This window comes from Neofelis nebulosa, chromosome 8, assembly GCF_028018385.1.
Source record: "Neofelis nebulosa isolate mNeoNeb1 chromosome 8, mNeoNeb1.pri, whole genome shotgun sequence".
Lineage (NCBI taxonomy): Eukaryota > Metazoa > Chordata > Mammalia > Carnivora > Felidae > Neofelis > Neofelis nebulosa.
The window spans coordinates 106528984-106554110 of record NC_080789.1 but is presented as its reverse complement, the minus strand read 5'-3'; the positions used below and the strand labels follow the sequence as shown (position 1 = coordinate 106554110).

At 37.2% G+C, this 25127-nt stretch overlaps 1 protein-coding gene across 13 annotated transcripts in view; it reads right to left on the bottom strand.

The window, feature by feature from the left end:
• Positions 1 to 25127, bottom strand: part of ERC1 (ELKS/RAB6-interacting/CAST family member 1) — a 515043-nt gene that overhangs the window by 106176 nt on the left and 383740 nt on the right. For all 13 annotated transcript variants that reach the window (XM_058744143.1, XM_058744141.1, XM_058744150.1 and 10 more), the window contains one exon: positions 20887 to 21031. In XM_058744143.1, the coding sequence (XP_058600126.1) occupies positions 20887 to 21031 (145 nt within the window). The remainder of the gene's footprint in view (positions 1 to 20886; positions 21032 to 25127) is intronic.

Below are 25127 nucleotides of genomic sequence, written 5' to 3'. Positions count from 1 at the left end.
GCTTGGTTATTTTTTCTAAATAATAAGGCAGATAGAGAGGCAAGTGTGGGAAAACCATTACAAAAGATAACTTGATTTTAAGAAGCACCCATTTAGCAATGACTGATATTAACAAATGTTGAACACAGACTAGAGGGATATAGTATAACTGTGTGCTTTCACTGGATTCAGGCCAGTGACTGAGAGCCAATGAAGAGTCAACTAGGCTCCTAAATATGTTCATTGTGAGTCTTAATAGACAATTTGGTATTGGTTTCAGGTACGCAATTTGGGTAAACTTGTTAAGAGAACATCTATATAATTAAACATAGTACTATCAATACAATCTCTCTTGTATTTCTGATGAATCAGCTAGTTAAAAGCTAGGGAGGTCTAGAAGGTACATGATCAAAATTGTTTTCAGAGATCCCATAATTTTAGATTTGGCCATTAGTAGGTTGTAATTTTATACAAGTCCAGGAAAACCATCATATCCAATTCAAAATGCCCTATTCAGAAACATGACTGGTGATACCATAAACTTTAAGCATTGAAAACCAACTATCACACATACTTTTTTTGTACTAAAGCTCACCAATTTACTTAATTAAACTCTTAATTTTGGGGTTTCAATAACAACTTTTCAGTCTCTCATCTCTATGAGTTCTTCCTGAGAATGCGAATTTATTGATTGTTAAATCTAAAAAATTTTGGTGAACAAAAGCTATTTTAATAAATTCTGTGTCATATTTTGAGGCCAGATTTCCATGTATAAGTATATATGGTAGTAACAGTATTTTAATACCAGAATTATTTGTGATGGTAATTTAGGGTTACTTTTCAAACTGGGCTATCTGATTTCAAATACTCTCTGAATCAGAACTCTCTGACCTCTAGCTTTCATTAACCTAGTCAATAATTTCTAAGATTATTGCTGAAATGAGAAGACATCTTTTGATATAAGATGGGGAAGAGATCTTGACCTGTCAAGATTCTGAATAATTTTTCAAAATTGAGAGAAGTCCTTTATGGTAATTTATATATTTTTACTGTAATTTAAAATAAGAGATGATTACTCCAAACAAACAGAAGTCGAGGACCAGAGGGCTCCACAGGTGAATTCTACCAGACATTTAAAGAAGAGTTGATGCCTATTCTTCTCAAACTATTCCAAAAAATAGAAGAGGAAGGAAAGCTTTCAAATTTATTCTATGAGGCTAGCATTACCCTGATCCCCAAACCAGATAAAGACACTACAAAAAAATAATAATAATAAGAGTACAGGCCAGTATCTCTGACGAACACAGATGCAAAAATCCTCAACAAAATATTAGCAAACCGAATCCAACAACACTAAAACAATCATTTACCACAGTCAAGTGGGATTTATTCCTGGGATGCAAGGGTGGTCCAATATTTGCAAATCAATCAACATGATACATGACATCAATAAGTGAAAGGATAAAAATCATATGATCATTTCAACAGATGCATAAAAAGCATCTGACAAAGTACAACATCCATTCATGTTAAAAACCCTCAATAAGGTAGCTTTAGAGGGAACATACCTCAACATAATAAAGGTCATATAGGAGAAACCCACAGCTAGCATCATACTCAATGGTAAAAAAACTGAGAGCTTTTCTCTATGGTCAGGAACAAGACAGAGATGTCCACTCCCACTACTTTTATTCAACATAGTACTGGAAGTCCTAGCCACAGCAATCAGAAAACAAAAAAATAAAAGGCATTGAAATTGGTTAAGGAAGAAGTAAAACCTTCATTATTTGCAGATGACATGATACTATACATAGAAAACCTTAAAGATTCCACCAAAACACTACTAGAACTGATAAATAAATTCAGTAAAGTCACAAGATACAAAATCAATCTACAGAAATCTGTTGCATTTCTATACACTAATAATGAAGTAACAGAAAAATAAATTGAGAAAACAATCCAGGGAACTTGGGTGGCTCAGTCAGCTAAGTGTCTGACTTTAGCATAGGTCATGATCTCACAATCTCACATTTCATGGGTTTGAGCCCCATGTCGGGCTCTCAGCTGTCAGTGTGGAGTCCACTTGGGATACTCTGTCTCTCTCCCTCTGCCCCTTCACTGCTCCTGTGTGCGCCCTCTCTCTCTCTCAAAACTAAATAAACATTAAAAAAAGAAAACAATCAGGGGGCGCCTGGGTGGCGCAGTCGGTTAAGCGTCCGACTTCAGCCAGGTCACGATCTCGCGGTCCGTGAGTTCGAGCCCCGCGTCAGGCTCTGGGCTGATAGCTCGGAGCCTGGAGCCTGTTTCCGATTCTGTGTCTCCCTCTCTCTGACCCTCCCCCGTTCATGCTCTGTCTCTCTCTGTCCCAAAAATAAATAAAAAACGTTGGAAAAAAAAAAATTTAAAAAAAAAAAAAAAAAAAAAAAAAAGAAAACAATCATATTTTAATTGCACCAAAAATAATAAAATACCTAGGAATAAACTTAACCAAGAAGGTGAAAGATATGTACTCTGAGGGGTGCCTGGGGGGCTCAGTCAGTTGGGCAGACAACTCTTGATCTCCACTCAGGTCATGATCTCATGGTTTGTGGGTTCAAGCCCTGCATCAGGCTCTGTGATGCCAGGGTGGAGCCTGCTTGGGATTCTCTCTTTCTCCTTCTGTCTCTGCCCCTCCCCTGGCTCGCATGTGAGCATGCGCACGTGCTCTCTCTCTCAAAATTAATAAACTTAAAAAAAGAAAGACAAGTACTCTGAAAACTATAAAATACTGATGAAAGAAATTGAAAATGACACAAACAAACTGAAAAATATTCCATGATCATGGATTGGAAGAATAAACATTGTTAAAATGTTTGTATTACCCAAAGCAATCTATAGACTGAATGCAACCCCCATCAAAATACCAACAGCATTTTTCACAGAACTAGAACAATCCTAAAATTTGTATCGAATCACATGAGACCATGAATAGCCAAAGAAATCTTGAAAAAGAACAAAACTGGAGGTATCACAATCCCAGATATCAAGTTATACTATAAAGCTATAGTAAACAAAACAGTGTAATACTGGCACAAAAACAGACACATAGATCAATGAAACAGAATAGAAAGCCCAGACATAAACCCATGATTATATGGTCAATTAATCTTTGACAAAGGAGGAAAGAATATGCAATGGGAAAAAGTCTGTTCAACAAATGGTACTGGGAAAACTGGAGAGCTACATGTAAAAGAATGAAACTGGACCACTTTCTTACACCATACACAAAAACAAATTCAAAATGGATTAAAGACCTCAATGTGAGACCTAAAACCATAAAAATCCTAAAAAAGAATATAGGCAATAACTTCTTTAACATTGGCCAGAGCAACTTCTTTCTACATATGTGTCCTGAGACACGGGAAACAAAAGCAAAAATAAACTATTGGGACTACAGCAAAATAAAAAGCTTCTGTACAGCAAAGGAAATAATCAACAAAACTAAAAGGCAACCAATGGGATGGGAGAGATATTTGCAAATGACATATCAGATAAAGGGTTAGAATCCAAAAAACGAATAATCCAATTAAAAAATGGGCAGATGACATGAACAGACATTTTTCCAAGAAGACATACATACAGATGGCCAATAGACACATGAAAAGCTGTTCATCATCGCTCATCATGAGGGAAAAGCAAATCAAAACCACAATGAGGTATCACCTCATACTTGTCAGAATGGCTAAAACTAACAACACAAGAAACAAAAGGTGTTGGTGAGGATGTAGAGAAAAAGAAACATTTGTGCACCGTTGGTGGGAATGCAACTGGTACAGCCACTGTGGAAAATAGTCTGGAGGTTCCTCAAGAATTAAAAACAGAATTACCATATGATCCAGTAATCGCACTTTTGGGTATTTACCCAAAGAATACAAAAACACTAATTCAAAGAGATATATGCACTCCTAGGTTTACTACAGCATTATTTACAACAGCCAAATTATGGAAGTAATCCAAGTGTCTATCCAATAGATGAAATAATAAAGAAGACATGGTATGTATATATACCATGGAATATAACTCAGCCATAATAAAGAATGAAATCTTGCCATTTGCAACAACATGGATGGATCTAGAGGGTACAATGAATATAAGTGAAATAAATCAATCAGAGAAAGACAAATGCCATATGATTTCACTCATATATGGAATTTAAGAAACAAAATAAATGAAAAACAAACAAACAAGAGACAAGCAAAAACCAGACTCTTAAACACAGAGAACAAACAGGTTGTTGCAAGAGGGATGGGTGGGGGGGGGGGGGGGGGTGGAGGACGGGGGATGGGTGACACAGATGAAGGGGTTAAGAGTACACGTATCATGATGAGCACTGACAAATGTATAGAACTATTGAATCACTATACTGTACACCTGAGACTAATAAAACACTATATGTTAATTATACTGGAATATAAACAAATAAGTAAAAGATCATTAAAGTAGTATTTATCACAAGAGAATTATAGGGTCATTAATAATGGCTGACGGCTACTGAAATCTCTAACCAAAAGCACACAGTGATGGCAACATATTTTGGTGGAATGATTAGTAGTGTCAGCACTGGAGTAATAGCATCTGTTATGATTCCTAGCTCAGTCACTTACTAGCTATGTAAACTGAGGGAAATTACGTAACATCTTTCTCTCAGGATCTCCTTAGTAAAATGAGGATTTCTACTTAACAGCGTTGTTGTAAAGATTAGTTAATTCATGTGAAGCACTCAAAACAAAGCTTAGCTCGATAAATGTTAGATATTATTATCTGTGAAGTGACTAATGGCATGAGTACTGGTTTTTTTTTTAATTTTTTAAAACGTTTACTCATTTTTGAGAGAGAGAGAGAGAGTCCGAGCACGAGTGGGGGAGGGACAGAGAGACAGGGAGACACAGAATCTGAAGCAGGCTCCAGGCTCTGAGCTGTCAGCACAGAGCCCGACCCAGGGCTTGAACTCATAAACCATGAGATCACAACCTGAGCCGAAGTCAGTGCTTACCTGACTAAGCCACCCAAGTGCCCCCTTAGTACTGTTTTCTAGAGAACCATGTAGCAGTACAGATGATTTAATTGGTTGTGTTAACTACCCATGTAAAGGGCACTCTGATAGCAAATGTTGTAGTTTACCTAATACCATTCTTCCTATTCTTGAATATAAGTATCATTTAATTCCATATTCACTTAAAATTTTTTTTTAAGTTTTTATTTATTTTTGACAGAGAGAGTGCAAGCGTGATCTGGGGAGGGGCAGAAAGAGAGGGAGACACAGAATCTGAAGCAGGCTCCAAGCTGTCAGCACAGAGCCCGACATGGGGCTCGAACCCACGAACCACGAGATCATGACCTGGGCCAAAGTCAGACGCTTAACCGACTGAGCCACCCAGGTGCCCCTCCATATTCACTTTTAATAAGTATTCACATTAGTTAAAAAGAGACCAAAAGAGGCAGTCGGAATATTCTCTGTGGAAAATACTGGTCTGACTGATTCCTACCAAGAAAAGTTTAGTAGAGGAAAGGGGAAACGTTCTCAAACCAATTTTTCTAAATTCTACTTATGCTTAATGAGATCCTCAGACCAAGGTCAATGAGCACAAGAAACACAGTTATAAATCATGCCACCTGACAGACATAGACCAAGAAGCAGGAATAGGAGAGGTACAAGCATGGGGACAGGAAACCTAGGCTGATTTATTTGCATTGAGACAATTCAAGAGGGATCAGGAAACTCAGAAGATTTATAAATTCCCTGTTGCATCATAAAAGGCAGCAGTCTGACAATAGGAAGGGCAAGTTAGATTTGATGCTAGAAAAAAAGGGAAGAAAGAGTCTTATCAAATTTTTGTGAAGAATTTTTCTACATCTGGAATTGATGACAAAAAAGATGGAACAGATGGATGAAAGGAGACTGGGAGGAATCCAGATTTCCCCATATCTCCAAACCTCTGGACTTTACTTAGCTCCAAACAAGCAAAACTCATCAAAAGACGATCTATTTCTTTGTAGAATACAAAAAAAAAAGGCTTTAAAGGGATACTAAGTAACCAGGATTTTTTAAAAAAAATTCAAAATGCAATACTTACTACTTTCATAAAGTAAGCAAATCTCTATAGACAGATTTAAGCAGTCTGTTTTCTTATGCTTTATAATTGCATCTTTTAAAAATATTCCTAATGTCAGCAATTAGCAGATAATACCACTCTAAGTAATTAATTTGTCAAAACATGGAAAATAAAGAACTTTTAGACTTCAAAACTTCAAAATTAATTTTATCTATCCATACAGTATTATAAATGAGGAAGATAAAACATAGAAAGGTAAGTTAGGCAGCTTATGGCCTGGCTTATATAAAAAACAAAAAAAATTAATTAAATGCCAACATTCAGGTATTGAGAGATTTATAAGTGAAGAGGGTCAAAAAAATACAAACTTCTTGGGGCACCTGGATGGCTCAGTCAGCTAAGTATCTGACTTCAGCTCAGGTCATCATCTCACGGTCCTTGGGTTTGAGCCCCACGTCGGGCTCTGTGCTGACAGCTCGGAGTCTGGAGCCTGCTTCAGGCTCTGTGTCTCCCTCTCTCTCTGCCCCTCCCCCACTCATGCTCTGTCTCCCTCTGTCTCAAAAAATAAATAAATAAATAAACATTAAAAAAAATTTAAAAGAAACCACAAACTTCCAGTTACAGTATAAATAAATCCTGGGGATGTAATGTACAGCATGGTGACCACAGTTAACAATACTATGCTGTGTATTTGGAAGTTGCTGATAGCAGGTCACAAGAAAAAAAATGTGTAATTAATTGTGTGATGGATGTTAAGTAAACTTATCATGGTAATCATTTCACAGTATATACATATATCAAATTGTGCTCACACCTAAAACTAATATATGTCAATTATATCTCAAGAAAAGAGATTTATATAAATTTGTGGACTCTGAAGAAAAGAATGGACTCCTGTGTAACACAAAGCTCACATCATGTATGGCCACAAGTTGGAATTAAAACGTGGCAGCTTTTACTACTAGGAATTTATCCAAAGGATACAGGAGTGCTGATTCATAAGGGCACATGTACCCCAAGGTTTATAGCAGTGCTTTCAACAATAGCCAAATCATGGAAAGAGCCCAAATGTCCATCAACTGATGAATGGATAAAGAAGATGTGGTTTATATATACAATGGAATACTACTTGGCAATGAGAAAGAATGAAATCCTGTCATTTGCAACAACGAGGATGGAACTGGAGGGTATTATGCTAAGTGAAATAAGTCAGAGAAAGACAGATATCATATGTTTTCACTCATATGTGGAAATTGAGAAACTTAACAGAAGACCATCGGGAAGGAAAGGGGGAAAAATAGTATCTAACAGAGATGGAGGCAAACCATAAGAAACTTTTAAATACATAGAACAAACTGAAGGTTGCTGGCAGGGGGTGGGGGAGAGGGGAAAATGGGTGATGGGCATCGAGGAGGGCATTTGTTGGGCTAAGCACTGGGGGTTGTATGTAAGTGAAGAATCATGAGAATCTACTTCCAAAGCCAAGAGCACAGTGTATATACACTGCATGTTAGCTAACTTGACAATAAATTATATTAAAAAAAAGAAAACATGGCTGCTTTTACAGAAAAAGCAGTTGGCCCCTACTTAATCATAGAGTCTCTCTCTCTCTTATTGTCTTACACACTTTATTCACTTCTTTAACTTACCATATTTGCCTGGCCCATTTAGCCACAGGGTTAGGTGCTCTAAGGTATTTGACTAATACTTTGTAAACTGTAAACTGTGCATATTAGATGGTATTACTATGGTTTAAGATTATATGCTTAGCTATCAATAGAGTTGGAGCTAGAGCTCAGATCTCTTGACACTCAGTTTGGTGTTATTTCTACTGTACCACATGGCTTCATACAACAAGAAAACCAGACAGCAACAGTTACAGAATGGGAATTCCTATATTTGAAGAAACAGCCACACCAATGAGAATAATTTGTCTTAGAATACATAACGTTAAAAACAACTGTAGTACAAGTGAATAATTTCTTTTTCTTTTTTCCTCCCCTCCCATGTTTCAACTCATATCCAAAGGAGGATGAATGTGTGAGTGAAAAAAGGCACAGAATGAATTTGCTAATGGTTTAAAAAAAAAAAAAAAAAAAAAAGATTTCATGGCTAGGAAATTCCAAACTACAAAGATGAGTCTTGAAGTGAAGATTAAAGTAGAGATTAAGACGAGGAAATAGAAGGCAATTCCAGAGGTGAGGACAGTGAATGGAAAATGCTTTGCATCCAGTTCCTTTCAAATAAATCTGGATATCATCAGTAGGAAAAATCTAGCTGATCTTAATGTTTGTAGTGGTGTAGAGAAAGAAGTATGTATACTGAATACCTAATACAAAACAACAACAACAACAACTAACCCTAGAATTGAAGGGAGATAGGATCTAACTAAAAAGAGATTAACATTTTTATCTGACCAAATCAGAAAGGGCCACTGAATCATTAAATACTGACTGAACTGCAATCTTCTATTCTGGCAATGTCTGAATACTGTGTATTTTAACTAGACAGAAGGTTTTCACTTTCTCTGATCATAAAATAACAGTCACTATCAGGAGATAATGTCATACAGGACAGCTGAGACGTGGACATGTGTAGACGGCTAATACAGGAGAAAGCAGGCACAGTCAAATGCAACATCAAGGGGTTCTCCAGCAGTGCCTAACATATATGTCTTCTCAGGAATGCCTGCCCAGTCAAGTAAAAGATACCTGGCACTATATATGTGTGGTGGACAAGTGGATACGTGAATGCTCTCTTGGGCTGGTCTCATCATCAAGAATTTAAACTGCTTAGTGAGACAGATGCCTACTAAATTTTGCTTTTCACCAACAGCTACAGAGTAGCACTTGAGTTACTTCAACACTTGCTATTTATTTTCCCCTTTGTTCATTAACAGCTCCGGAGCTCTTTGTAGCTTTACCTTATTAATATTCTCTTTCTAAAGAATGCAACACAGTTTTATTGTTCTCTCTCCAATTTTAGATGCCACTTTTAAGCTAGTTTTAATACTGTGATGAATGGGTTTTTCCAGCTATTCCAGAATTAGTGACCAGGGACCAAAGCTGGGGACAAAGAAGAGCTAACCAAGCCATATTATATAGAGCTACTAAGAGGTGGCAGAAAAGGCATGACTGTCCACTAGTTCAACACGTCAGCACATACCTTTTTAGCCTGAGACGGCTGGGAGTGTGGTGCCAGGACTGGCAGAGTAGTCTTGATGGCACAGGGATCTATGTAAGTGTACAGTAGGGTCCCTGTGTCCAAGCTAAGTGAGAGGGCTCGAAGAGAAGTCAATCCTAAATCCTAGTATATTCAATCCTAAACTCTGGGTAAGAGTAAAAGAAAAGGAAATTGGCATCTCGTTCCTGTCTTTGGTACCTCCTTAGGCATCAATCAGCCTTGTTGATTTGCCTTGTGCTTATCCGAGAAGGAAAAAAGAAACTGGCGATAGATGAAGAATGGACAGAGAAGTACTGAGGCAGCCTATAGATTCTCACTCTCACTATCTGGCATGGCAGGGATATAGAACTTTCCTGTGAGTCAAGTAACATTACAGAAAGCAGCCAGGTTTGTGTTTTTCAGTTACTGCTTTCCTCAAGGAATTGGGGGCCAATGTTGGTCAGAGAGGCAGCATCAGCACTGAGGACCCCAACACCAAAGGAAGCAGAAAAAAAAAGAGAGAGAATGGAACTTGTTCCTTTCCCAATGTAGGCCCCGCTTATGAGTTGAGGTAGGGAAGATGAAATCAGTTCTGCCTTGTTGTCTTACCTGTTTTCTGAGGTCATAAATTAAAAGTCTTTTCTAGAGTTTAATATAAATATGGAATATTCTTCTGTCTGGATTCTTTTGTTCAGTTGTGTTTTTGAGAATCACCTGCATTGCTGTGTTTGTAGTTCATTCCTATTTATTGTTGAGCAGTATTTCATTGCATGAGCATACCACAAATTGTTTATTCATTCACTTGTGGTAGCCAACCTTCAAGACAATCTGCAAAGATCCCTGTTTACAGTTATTCACACCACTGTGTTGTTCCCTCTCACATCATAGACAGCTGGTTTATGTAATTAATAGAATAAGGTTGAAGTAATGGTATGTCACTTCTGAGATTAGACTACAAAAGACATTGTGGCTTCCATCTTTGTTGCTCTTTTCCTCTCTCCTGGGTCACATGCTCAGGGGAAGCCAGCTACCATGTACTGAGTAACCTTCTAGAAAAGCTTTAAATGGTGTAGAGCCAAGAGTCATATGGGTGAATCTGGAAGTGAATCTTGTAGTTCCAGTCAAGCATTCAGGTAGACCCGGCCAATAGCCTGACTACAAATTCATCAGGGATCCTGAGTCAGAACAACCAGCTAAGCTGCTCCCAGATTCCTGACGCTAAGATACAATGTGAGATAATAGATGTGTGTGTGTGTGTGTGTGTGTGTGTGTGTGTGTCAGGTTTTATTTTTAAGTAATCTCTACAACCAACATGGGGCTTAAATGTACAACCAGAGATCAAGAGTCACATGCTCCACTGACTGAGCAAGCCAGGAACCCCTAAGTGTTTGGTATTTTAACACACTAAATTCAAGGTATTTTTTATGCAGTAACAGATAATAGATTTTGGTAACTGCCACAACAAAAACCTAAAATGTGGGAACGGCTTTGGAATTGGGCAGTGGGGTGGAAGCTGGAAGAGCTGGAAAGATTTTGAGGAGAGTGTTAGTGAAAATGTAATGTGCCTTGAATAGACTGTTAGTAGAGATACAGGTTTTGATGAGACTATCAATGGGGTCTTCAAGAGAAGTGAGCCACATGTTATGGGGATCCTTGTTAAGTAGGAACAGAAAGTTCAGCAACAACATTACCAGCTGTAATGTGAAAAGTAAAAAACTGCACTTAATGAACTGAGTGATTTAGTTAAGGAGACTTCCAACTAGAGGCCTGAAGGTGTATCCTTGTTCGTTCTTGCTTCTTATGTAAGAGGAAAAGAAAAGCAATCATGTTTCCACCCCAAAGACAGCTTGGTCCTTTTTTGTGTTTACTGGAAACTTAACAAATAATAAACTTACTGGCAACACACTTCCATGACAAATTTCATTCCTATGGAAAAATCTTTAACATGAGTAAGGACCCTACTGAAATGTCTATTTTCTTGGCTAGTTAAAAGGATTTTTCATAATTTTTTTTCTTTTAGTAAAAGAAAATGATAAATCCAAAGTCATGCCTTTCACCAAACTGAGTTCATATTAGTAGATGATTAGTATGTCCTCACATTATTTTAGCTCTGTTCAGAAACAACTATGCATACTACAGAGAACCAACAGTAAGTCTGAAAAGTAAGAATCCAATTATTTATTATCATGCTCTAACTCAGCAGTTCTAAATGTCACTTCAGTAAGTGGGTTGGGGCCTGGGGCTAAGAATATGAAAACCAAATCTGAGTTGATGTGTTTTTTTTTTAACATACCTGACCCATAGTTTCATTTTTCAGAACAAACTTGAGCCAGTTCTTCCCAAAACTTAGTAAATAAGAAGCAATCACATTTTTACACACAAAGCAATAGATTTACATTCTTTACTCAAAACTATGAGATAGGTAGAGGAAGACACTTCAAACAAAATAAAATTATTTAAGCTTGGCTTACTTAGAATCAATATTGAAACAGCATTTTCTTTCATTGAAACTGTGATAAAAACAAAACAAAACAAAACATGTGCCTCAAAGTTGGAGTTGGAACAAATGATATTTTTTTGCACCCTAACCCTCAGTACCAAATAAAAGGAATTTACTGAACTTTCAAAAATTTATTCTCCTTTGGACCATGGATAAGCATGAGAAATTTAATCCAAAAGATAGTTTATTTGGAAAGTTCCAAATGCCTGGAGTGGTTATGAGAAGTACCTTTTCAACTATAACTTCACAGTTAGCATATCATGCTACTATAATGGTAGCCTTCAATGCTATGAGGACGAAGAGATGACATATCTCTTTGTCATCTGGGCCAATGGTCAGCCTTATAACATGAGAAAAGGGGTCTACAGTCAAAATAAGAACGGTGTTAACCTATACACACATTCAGTTTACTATTAACAAAAGTAATAAAATAACCCAAATAAAGGAAGCAAAAGAGAACAAGTCTATATTATAGAATAAGTTGTTTCTGAGTGAGCTATGTGGATAGAACATTGAATACTGTCATTATCAGTAACCAGCATTCTAACAAGGATAAGGAAGTCTGAAGAATGTATAGATACGGGTTTACAAATGCATGAAGGTATAATGCTAGATGCAGTAAGTGCCAATTCAAAGCACAGGCCAGTTTCCTGGGCCTAATTAGTGGCTGTCAAAGTCCTTAGCACTATCCAATAAAGCAATAAATAAAAGTATCATGCAAGGTATCACATATGTCACATGTAGCTCCTTGCAAGAGACGAAAAATCTTATCTAGAGAGTGAGCAGAACTGAATAAAAGACAATTACTTAAAGTATAATTCACTTCAGATAGTTTTCATACTGTGCTTCTTGAAAATACTTGGAGCAACACTGAAGAAACTCATTTCTATCAATAACTTAGAGATTAGGGAACTAAAGTGGTCTTGTGAGGGTTAAACAAATAAAATACACACAACACAATAGAAAAGTAAGAAAGTATATGGAAACACTTGACTGAAGAGTATAGGATTACCTCCAGTATCAATAGGGATCACCTGGGTGTAACTGCAAGGCAGCAGAACTGGGACAACTGGGAAAGGTTGTGTGAACAGAAAGGGGATATTCAGACTGAACAGTGAGAAGAGATCAGGAGCAGGCTCTGGTCAGCTGAGCACTGTGCAGATGAACCTTGGCATTAGTATCTGTCTGACAGCTAGCTTCCCTCAGTGATACATCTATCTGTAGGTATATATACACATCACACAGCTCTGTACTTATGTATTACTGTTCTCCAGAAGATCTTGGTTCTAACTCATCTTCAAACTTCCTGAACAGAAACAGGAGAGAGATAATAATCATTTTACTTGGGGGAAATGAAGCACAGATACACAGCAACTTATCCAAAGTTTTTCTGTATCCACTAAAATATGTATACGCATTATTTATGATTCTTCACATCTACTCAGCTAGTGAACTTAGCTATCCTTAATCTATTTATAATTCTTCTATTTGAGCATTTTGGAAACTGACAATTTGTTGAGAATATATAAAATAAGGACAAATTAAAATTAGTTTAGAGTTCTTAAAATGAGACAGATTGAACAATCTGAAATTGTGGACAAATCACTGATATATGTTTTTGCTCAATTTTCTTGTGTAGTATGAAAGAACAGCAACTTCTTTGCCACATTAGGTGACGTGAAAATTCTTATGTGACAAAATACCTAGAAATGCCGAAGTAGTTGAACATACAATAAAGAGAAGTCTACAAGAGCCATGTTTGCTTGCACCCTTCTATCACCAGCACCTAGAAGAGGGCTTGGTACATAGTAAACACTAAATAATAATTGGCAAATGTTGCTAAAATTAATTTAGGTGAGTGTCTAGAAGGATCTGTTAACTGTAAAGGGTGTGGGTCAAGGAAGAAGAGATTCCTGGACAGCAGGGAAAATGTTAAGGTTGTCTTGTATTATAGCCACAGAGTTCCAATTAGGAACACTGATATGACGGTGTATGCTATCTGTGCTAAAGTACAGATCTACTCTTCCTATAAGCCTTTGATACCTATAGGTGATTTATGCTGTTAGCTGGTCAGTGGCCTTGATTTTACCTTCTGTGAAATGGAACTACACTATTTTTTTTAATGTTTATTTTTGAGAGAGAGAGAGAGAGAGAGAGCGAGAGAGCGAGCGAGCGCATACAAGCAGGGGAGGGGCAGAGAGAGGGAGATACAGAATCCCAAGCAGGCTCCAGGCTCCAAGCTGTCAGCACAGAGCCCGCCATGATGCTCAAACCTACAAGCTGCGAGATCATGATCTGAGCCAAAGTTGGATGCTGAGCCAGCCAGGCGCCTCTGGAACTACATTATTGTTATTTTTTGTTGTTGTTGTTGTTACTGTTTTTGTTTTCCTGGGGTAGGTTTATTTTATTTTATATTATATGAAATTTATTGTCATATTGGTTTCCTTACAACACACAGTGCTCATCCTAACAGGTGCCCTCCTCAATGCCCATCACCTACTTTCCCGTCCCTCCCACCCCCCATCAACCCTCAGTTTATTCTAAGTTGGAACTACATTATTAATAACCTCTTTTCCTCACAGGAGATGTTGTTAGAAAATGATGACAAAATTTTGCGAAATTTTTCTCCTAAAGGGGAGCAAGATGAATGTTCTGCATCACATATAGCCAAATGTGAGGGTATAATAAAAGATGTGAGGCCATTCTGACTTTATAAAGATCTTTTAAAAACTCAACTGATTTTTATGTCAGTACACCACACAGGACATTTCCTGATAGTTGTCTTAATACATCATCAATGAGAATAGTTCAGGTCTTGCAGGAGAATGAGAATATAGAAGGTATAAAGAATCACAGGTTTAATGCTGACAATGATTTTCATAATAAATTATGAATATGAGAAATATTTGAGAAGAAAAGGTTAAAGCTTAAAACATTTTATGTGATATAACTCAAAAGCAATGATTGATTAAAAAAAAGGAACCAATCAAAATTCTGTGCTTCTCATTATGAGTGAATTGACTTGACTACTTATCTTACTTAGACCTAATTTAGCATTATCCTATTATAGAAAGTAGAGCATTTGCCTACAGAACTCAAGAGTTGAAAAGTTCACAGTGGATAACATCATCAAGTTTCCAGGGTAATCTGTGATTATGAAAAATTAATATTTTAGAGGTAGCTACTACAGATTATTTTTCTCATTTTTGTTTTCTTCAAAAAGAAACTCAACCCAAAAAGCAACTAAATTAATTCTGTCTAAATCTCAAGTGGGTGGTCAGCTAGATATTCTTTAAGAACAACAGTTTTAAACCCATAGGACCCTGAAATGACTACTATGACTGTCTGCTCTTAGAAGGAACCTGTAATTGTTCTTTATTTCATGCATGTCATGTTCACACATGATAAAGGTCAGGGATAGCAGAGCTTATGTGGGCAATTTTCTTAACCCCACATAAAGGCCAAACAAACTGGCAACCGAGGCTACCTGCTGGACAGCTGCAGGGTTAGAATATCTCTTCACTACCCGTACACTGGTCAGGGATCCAGGGGACCAAACACTCTTTTATAATCACTCTGAAGTTGGAAAGTCTCCATATATTCAGGGTGGTCAAAGTCTCTGAGAGGCTGGCTCCCAGCTGGTGCTTTTAGGAGCCATTTGCAGATGGTTCAAAGAAGGCAGGACGTGAAAGTGAAGGTGCACTGTTAGAACAACAGCATGTTTAGTCCTGATAGAGTACTGCCATCTCCAGAGACAGAAAAGAAGCTAAATTATACCTCACCGTACTTTTGCAGCTTCAAGTTCGTATCATTTCTCTTAGTAATTTGGAGAACAGAGTCAAATCACACCATTTCTTTTTTGTTTCAGGTTCTTCAGAGGAAGAGAGGGGAAGTACTGAAATATAAAAAATACCCTTTCCCATCTCTCAGGGGAACAAACAACTGTCATAAAAACTTAAAACAGCATTGTTTGTATTATTCGAATTGCAATACAACTTTCCTAATTACCAACTGTCTGGAATTTCCATGTAAGATGGAAAGAATAAGAAGAGAATGAACTCTGGAACTTCCACTTAGTGCTTGTGGAAATTTAGCCAAGAAATTTAATCTTTTGGGGTCTGAGGTGCTTCATCTACATAATGGAGATAATACCATACAGAACTGTGGTGAGGATTAGATATGATGTGTATAAAGCAACTATGCCCAGCATATTATAGTCACTTGATAAGTGGTAGCTATTTTTGTAGTTATCCTATTTTCACATATTTCTGAGAACTTGTATGAGTCAGGGCTAGAAGAGGCATGTATGCAAGCAGAAAGTCACAGAACTAGAGAGTGAGAATACATGTTTGGGTGTGGTCACGTTCCTAGCCCTGACAACTTCAGGCAGGTGGGCGTTTAAACAATGATCATCTATGATGAAACTATAAGACTTAAAAAAGATATATCAGAATTATTTTTGAAAAATGCTGTATTATAGTTCTATTACTGAAAAAACAGGTAAAAAGAAAAAGGAAGGATAAAAAGTACCACTTATTCTCTTAAGTGCTCTGAGAAATATGTTCTTCCTCACAGGAGTAGAACACAATGTGCTGGCTATATAATTCTAAATACAATAGTCATACTGAAAAGTAAACAGCTATCAGAGATGACTGAGAAGGAGAGCCATAGTTACTGAAGCTCTCCCCTCCCTCAATGTAGCATGTATCACCTAGAGATAGCACAGTTCTCACTGTGAAACAGGGATCTCTGAAAGTGGAAATCTAAGTGCTATGGGTTTACTGTGTTCTTTAATTTCACACCAACCCTGTGAAGCAGGTAACATTATCCAAATTCTATAGATGAATCTCAGAGAAATAATTTGTTTCTTTGGTAAAAGAGACAGCTAGAGAGAGGTACAATCTAGGTCTGATTAGCTTTCTGCCAGGTTGTTAACTAGGAAGACATTCATTTTCCATTTATACAATATTTGACACACAGTAGATACTCAAAGAATGTGAAATGAATGGGCAAATAAATCACGTAATGCAGGGATGATTTGCTGAGGCTGTCAGCAGGAAATGATGGTAAGACTACTTTCGACAGAATGGTTTTGCCAAATGTTTAGAACAACTAGTATTTTAAGCACTACCCTGTGAGCTTCTTCTTTAAGGCAAGTACTGTGTCTTTATATCCCTCATGCCTAGACAATGCTGGAATAAAAGAATATACTGTTGACATTTCATCCTAATGCAGAGGATTCCAAAATTATAGTTGTAAATGAGACTAGATTCAAACCACATCAGTTTAAGTTTGTAGCATTTACTCATAAAGTTATAGTTGACCTTTAAAAAAACAGAAACAAAAGAAAGCAAAACAAAACAAACCCAACCATGTAGCTTGTCTCAAAAAGCCCAATCTGCCCACGGCACATCTGCATAGAGCACACACAGGGGCAGAGCCAGACTTCACACTAACAGCAAATACAATATGGAGGCTATAAAATTCTTGAGGTGAAAAGAAGAAAATAATGCTGAGAGAAAGGCCATCTTGTGACAGCTGCTGTGGCTCAACAGATTGTGTTAATGCTTTCCAGGGTTCCATGTGAGTTTACATTAAATCCAGCGTGGGTGCTTGACAATCACAGCAGGGGCTTCTTCATGACTTATAATCTGAACACACTGGTTGGCACCCACCACAGCACATCTGGAGTTTGTTAGACAACCTTTAGGTTTTATTTTTTTCATTGGCTCTGGCCCCTTCCTCTGATGCAGCCTCTCCAAGTGCTGCTTTGCCATGAATGAGTCACGGAAATAAGTTACCCTGAGGTGGGTATGTAAATTGGGACCATCTTAGAGGGTGACCCCCAAATCTGTAAATCCCTTGTTGCTTCATCTCTTTCTGACAATAGGAACTGCCCATGAATGCCAAGAGCCCATCAGGCAGTGGCAGCTCCATTTACTGGAAAGCCCGGTCAACGTTGCCTGCTTCCTTGTTAGGAAATGGCCTTTAGATTGAGGCACATTCCAGCAAGTCAAGGACTAGAAGCTTTAAATTAAAACAATATTGATGCCGTATCCGCTTTCCAAAAGGCCTCTCCCTTGTCTAAAAGTTAGTACACACACTTAGAAAAATTAAAGAATCAAATATCTTTGGCAAGACCAGTTCCTTCTTGCTCATAGCATCCTAGATACTCTTTGAGACAGCAGGAATATGAAACTTTACATGGAAAGGAGACAGGAAAACACTGTTAGGAAGGACTCCCAAGAACTACATTTATCTTTCTCCTTACATAGATCACATCACTATAGAATACTCAGGGCATATAGTTAGATGTAAAGGCATTAAGCCATTATTTTTAAAGATTATAAGTTCATGGGTTAATTGATATCTTTAACTTTCACCTACTGAAAACATATAGTCTTGAGAACCAAGTAATCAAAAGCTACTATGAATGAGTACTCTAGTCTGCTAGACATTTTATTATCTTTGGTATCCTAGAGTAGAGAGACCATTAACTATTTAAATCTTATGTCTATATATTTAGGTCTAACTACTTAGGAGAACTGATACTGCTACATACACATATTCACAAACTAGTGAACGCCTTTCTTCAATGATACCGTCCTTTTTCATATATTAGCAGCCCCCCCGCACTGGAGTATAACTAATAAATATAAATTGCACATATTTAAGGTATACAACATGATGTTTTAATATATGTATACATTATGAAATCATTATCACAACAAAACTAATAAAAACTAATTGACATTTCTATCACCTCACAGTTACCTTTTTTTAAAGTTTATTTTTTTTTATTTTGAGAGAGAGAGAGAGAGAGAGAGAGAGAGAGAGAGAGAGAGAGAGAGAGAGCACATGCACAAGCATGTGTGGAAGGGGCAGAGAGAGAGGGAGAGAGAGAACCCCAAGCTGGCTCTGTGCCGTCAGCACAGAGCTCCACCTGTGGTTCCATCACACAAAGTGTGAGATCATGACCTGAGCCGAAATCAAGAGTCAGATGCTTCACTGACTAAACCACTCTAACTATAGCCACCATGATGTATATTAGATCCCCAGAACGTATTCATCTGGCATAACTGAAACTTCATACCCCTTACCAACATCTCTACACATTTTCCCCTACCCTCCTAGGCCATTGCAACCACCATTCAACTCATATTATCAGCTTTGATAAGCCAAATTTTAGTTTTGAACTACTGTACACGTCTTAAAAAATTTTTTTAATGTTTATTTTTGAGAGAGAGATAGTGTGAGCAGGGGAGGAGCAGAGAGGGGAGACAAGAATCTGAAGCAGGCTCCAGGCTCTAAGCTGTCTGCACAGAGCCTGATGTGGGGCTTGGGCTCATGAATCACGAGATCATGACCTGAGCCAAAGTCAGATGCTCAATCGACTCAGCCACCCTGGCACCCCCAGATGTCTTTAAAATTAAGCACATTCTTCCTGCTTTACTTAACTGGTATCCAAATACTGGTTGATGTCCTCTTCTTATGACAAATTATTTTAGGACACTGGAAAAGTTTCTTTTGCTTATAAATGAGCAGTGGGTTGGGTTTTCTTGCTGGTCATCTATCTATCCTGTAGAAAGGGACATCTTCAGTCAGAGAAAGACAGGTACCATATGTTTTCACTCACAGGTAGATCTTGAGAAACTTAACAGAAGACCACAGGGGAGGGGAAGGGAGGAAAAAAAAGAGAGGGAGGGATGCAAACCATAAGAGACTCTTGGGTACTGAGAATAAACTGAGGGGTGATGGGGGGGGTGGGGGAGAGGGGAAAGTGGGTGATGGGCATTGAGGAGGGATGTAAATGTAGCATGTACGAACACTGGTTGGGATGAACACTGGGTGTTGTATGGAAACCCACGTGTCAATAAATTATATTTAAAAAAGAAAAAAGAAAAGAAAGGAAAAGAAAAGAAAAGGGACATCTTTTGGTATTTTCTCAGCAAAGTTGGCCACAGAAACATAAAATCTAGTTCTACACAGTTTTAATAATGGCCCACAGACAATTATTTTTATTGTGTAAACACTGATTCTTGTTAATTTGAACATTAAATATTATGTAAAAATACTATCAATTAATGATCCCCTAGAGTAGAAAAGAAGAAATTCCTTCACTTGAAAAACTCTTTCCCAGTCTTATTACTTCAGACAGAAGAGCAAATGAAGGCAGACACAACGCACAGAAAATGTATCTGAGAATAAAGGAGATGATACTAGAAGACATGACTTGTGGACAATGCAAACAGTACAAGAATGGCCAGTGAAGAGCATTAAAGATAAAGAAGGGGACTTAGATTCAGCTTTCTGTTTATTTTCAAAGATTTTCCCCCCAGTTTAAAAATTGTGGTAAAATATATATAACAAAAAATTTATCATTTTAACCATTTTTAAGTATATAGTTCTGTCCAGTAAGTACATTTACAACATTGTCCAACCATCAACAAAAGGGAAGTGTTTAGCTTTTATTTCCACAGGTTTTACATAAATATTAAGCATTACATTTGGGGAGGGTTTAGGTTGGAAAAGAAAAGGGCAAAACTTTGCCCTTACCTTCAGAACATACTTAGCTCTGAATAGCTAGAATTGTTTAAGTAAAAATATGCCTTCTACAGTGGGACTCTGGTTGGATCATTCAAAAGAAATGAGCCTTTTTCATTTCACCCGGGCAGAATTTCATTAATTTCATCCAGCCATTGCACAAGTTAAAAAATGCTCTCAGGAATGCCTGGGTGGCTCAGTTGGTTAAGCAACCAACTCTTGATTTCAGCTCAGGTCATGAGCTCATGGTTGTGGGATTGAGCCCCAGGTCAGGCTCTGTGCTGGGTGTGGAGCCTGCTTAAGATTTTCTTTCTCTCCCTCTGTTCCTTCCCAGCTTGAGCATGTGCACGCTCTCTCTCTCTCTCAAAAACAAAACCAAAAAAACTTTCTCATGAGAGACTTGTGACATCTCTAATTCCTAGATATAGCCAGAGATTTGTGAAGATTAAAGTCTCTGCTTATGAAAATTAACTAGATACAAAGATCAGATGTCTAATATGAGACACAAGACCTTAAAATACAAGCTGGCAAAGATAAAGGCAGGGAACGGTGTGAAAGCTGGACCTACTGACCCTCTATGGTGGGGCCCTCCCTGGCATTTAGTTATACCTGCTGTTTGAGCTGCTGTACCAGACGATCCTTCTCCCGCTTCAGTGCAGCCACTTCCTCTTGGGTCTTTTTCTTAGAGGATGAAAGCTCCAGAAGAGCTATGTTGGCATCTTTTTCACTAATGGCAGCCAGAAGAGCTTCTTGCCTACAAAATAAGGAAAATTCCAGGACTTTCATTTATCCTGAAAACAATCCTTTGAAGTTACTATTATTATCACACCATTTTATGGGTGATGAACCCAAAGCTCCGAGAGCTTATATAGCTTGCCCAAATTCATACCAAGTAATGGTGCAGCCAGGAATCCCACTCAGGTTTCTCTGATTGTAATGTCTTTATCACATGTTATACAGACATCTTAATAAAGAGCTCCTATAGTTATAGTTAAACTCGAAAAGTAAACAAAACTAACGACTTTTAAACTAAGAATAATACTGTCACCCATACATTTGACTCATTTAACTTCTTCTTTTGATAAGCATTTGGTACCTTCCAGGCAAATTGAGGCATTACTGAAACTGAAAACATTTTTATGTACAGAGTGAATAACAAATTGTAAACATTAGTAGATAGGATTTAGAAAATCAGCCATCTGTTCTTGGAGCATTCTAAACGTCTACAATTCTCTTTCTCTCATCAATGCAAATACGTTTCCAGTCATGGCTTTATTTGGCAATGATCTGTGCACTTTGAAACAATAACTTAAACCTTACAGATTCCTTGTGGTTTGGCTAACGACTTTTTGGTTCACATCCAGAGGAAAAGAAGGTGGGATTTAAAAGAGGGGTGAACAGGAGAAATTTACAAAATAATCAGAATGAAGTTGGTGAACAATTAGTCTCACAGTCAAAAATGCTTTCCTCAATAGCGCATCTTTTATTTAAGTCATCTCTAAGAAGGCAGATTTGACTTACAGGAACTATTTAAATGGCCTGAGCTTTTGACCTAAGGAAATGCTGAATCTGAGAATGAACTGCCCAAGTTTAACCTTGCTTCTGTCTTTTGTTAAGATAATTATGCTTCAATAGCAGTCATCTGGAAGAGTTTTAGTTTAGCCACAAACTGGAAGACTATCTTTTGCATATTCTGACAAGGATTTTCTATTTTCTGGGTGGGTAGGTCTGGAGAACTCTGAACAAGCAGTACTAACAAATAGAGGATATAGATCAGCTTACATCATGGAAATGAAGATTTGTTTAACCAGTCTTTGCTGTTGGAAGGAAAGAAGATTCTCAGTGACCCCAGTCTAATTTTCCACTGTCCCCACACTCTATATAATTCTAAAAAAATGGCAGATGGCTTATCTCGTGAAGTTCTAATCAACACCAAAGGGATAACAATAGTCTAAATATATCCACTGACCACTTGAAAAAAATGTTAAGTGGTGAAATGAGCTTAAAGGTGGAGGAGTTCAAGTTGGTCTCACTATGCACAATTTCCTGCTGATTGCTGTCATCTGTTCCCTTTGGGGAAGCTCAAAGACTGACAACGCTGGAATGAGAAATGTGTTTTCTCAATAAGGGTGCTGCAGCATTTCTGTGCACCAATAGTCAGAATTACACATTTAGCAGCAGGCAAATAACAGAAGATGAATGAAAGATAAATGACTGTATGCAATTAGATCAAGTAATAAGCATCTTTGCAAAATGCGAGATACAAAGGTGATGGGATCTGAGTTCCATTCTGTGCTCAAGGAAAGCCTCATAATGTGAAATAGTAAACATTATTCTATGTTGGTGAAGCATCTTGACCGAATTCCAAATTCTTTTATAAATGATATGCTTGGCCAGCTAGTGCGGTACAGTTAATCTCTGGGGTAAAATGTCACATTCCCAAACTGCAATATGATATAACAGGTGACAATTCAGATTCTAAATTTCAAAATAAAGGATGTGGCACTAGAGTGTGAGCCACTACAATAATGCCTTTTTACTAAGATATATCATTTTAAATCTTTTTCTCTTTTTATATAAAATTCAAATTGAAATTTTATTATTTCATTTATGTTATTTTTTATTAAGCATTAATATGCTACAAACTGCACAGAATAAAACTTCATCTCCCATACCCATCGCTCACAATCACTGAAAATTCCCTAACAGTTTAACATACCATTGTCCTTTCCATTTTAAAAGTATACCCTTGATACTGATTTCTACATGTGTATGTGCCTACAAAGGGCAATTGATAGTCCAGAATAAAATATTTTTATTATATATTGCACATATATATTGGGTAATGTCAGAATCTTTAATGAGTATATTAGTTTTTAGGTTTTTCTTTTGTTTTTGGAAAGAAAGAGATAGTATTGTTCTCTTGTCTACAATTTTGGTAAATTTGAAATGAACAACTATAGGGAAGAACAACTTCATTAAAAATTCAGAAGAAAAAATTCCAAAGAGAGGCAAGAATATTAAATGTAATAAATAGTAACAGCCATCTAATTTTTGGGAATAAGAAAAATTGTTGTTCTCTCAATACATCTGGTAGTAAAGACCATGTGGTATAGGTGAACTTACGTGGTTAAGTTTTACAGAGAGCACTCAAAAGTGTCAAAACAAAAAAATTTTAGCCAACACCCTGCTTTTCAGAGGAAATGGAATTTAGCGTGGAAAAAAAAACAAATTACAAAAATAATCTTATTTCAGTAGCCACTTAACTCTTAAATATAACTGGTTCTTTGGGAACAAAAAGGGTAACTTTGATAAAAGTAATTTGCATTCATGGAAGAACTGGAAGATACAGAAAACTATAAAGAAGAAAATAAAAATACCAGAAACAGCTCCTTTTTATTCAGAGTCAATTGCTTGAGATGTGGAAGTCACCTATTCAAAATCAAATATGGCTATTTTAAAGAAAATGAACCTTGATAGGGATTAATAATTATTGGCTTAAAGAGTCTTACTAACTCAAGTCTATCTACAGAAGAGGAAGACTTGCTAGTGAAGCACATTCTGACTTCATTTCCCATGAGCCCCAAGGGAGTAATATACACACATATAATATGAAAGGTAATATATGTATGCCACAGCCCGGAGCAAAATAAGAACTGCAATGCTCTTCCTGCTAAATTACTCTCCTTGTTCTTCTGTTAAAGTCTTTCCTTCAGTTAAAAAAAAAAAAATGTATACACAGAACCTTTCAAAGTGATTAGTGACCCCCTACTGCTTGACTAACATGCCATATTACTTGCATAATGAGTGGGTAGTAGCAGAAACCCAACTTTAAGTCATTAAAGAGGTCTTTTCACTCCATCCCTGGTGCTTTAAACTACATAACAGTTGAACCTGCCCTTTGACCTGAAAAATCTAATAGAATCAAGATGTCTCTAAAAGTACTCTTCTGTGTCATTTGAGCTTCAAGAAATAGTAAGACCACCTCCTTCGTCCCCTTCTCCCTTCTGAGAAATTTTGGAAACAGGAGGCAAATACTCAAAGCAAATGGAGCTCAAAATCTTTTTGAAAATGCCTGAATCCTTGAGAACAACAAAACATTAGACAGCTATCGCTAGTAAATAAGAAATATAATCAGTGTCGGAATGATGGTGGTTAACAATTTAACAGGGAATCCCAAATATGTGTTTTAGTAGAAACACCAGACAGAAAAGGAGTGTGGATGAAGGGATGCCACGAAGGTTTATTTTTCCCTCTTCCTCCAACTGGGTATTTCAAATTGAATGATTACACAATCAAGTTTCACAAACTCCTGAAAACATTGGGAGATCAGATGAAAGCAAGAATACGTCAGTTGCTTTGGATGTATTATTATCATGGACATGTAAGCATAGTTTAATCTACTTCAATTTTAAGATAAATCTGAAATCTAGATTCTCTTATCGATGCCTCCTTGATTCTAATGCCTCCTTTACTTGTTATTTAACCATTTAACTATCCAGAGTGAGTAGTAAACTACTGTGATATCTCTTCCACTCTTCCATCAATGAGATGAAAAAAATAATCCTTTTGATTATTATTTTTTCCAACTTCACTTACAGAGGTCTCAGAGTATGGCACACACACTACCTTAATTAAGCTCAGTAAAAACCAGTTTGCAGGTGAGGCTACTTGGGCAAGCTTGATTGAAATGCCTGACCTTTCAAGCTTCGGTCAATGTCTTATCTCCACTATAGGTACCCAGAAATATCTTTAATGTAGAATATCAACACTAAATAAAATTTTCCATCTACCATAACAAATTTCTCTTTCAGTGTTAATTAAATCACCATATTTCTAGATCCACTGGC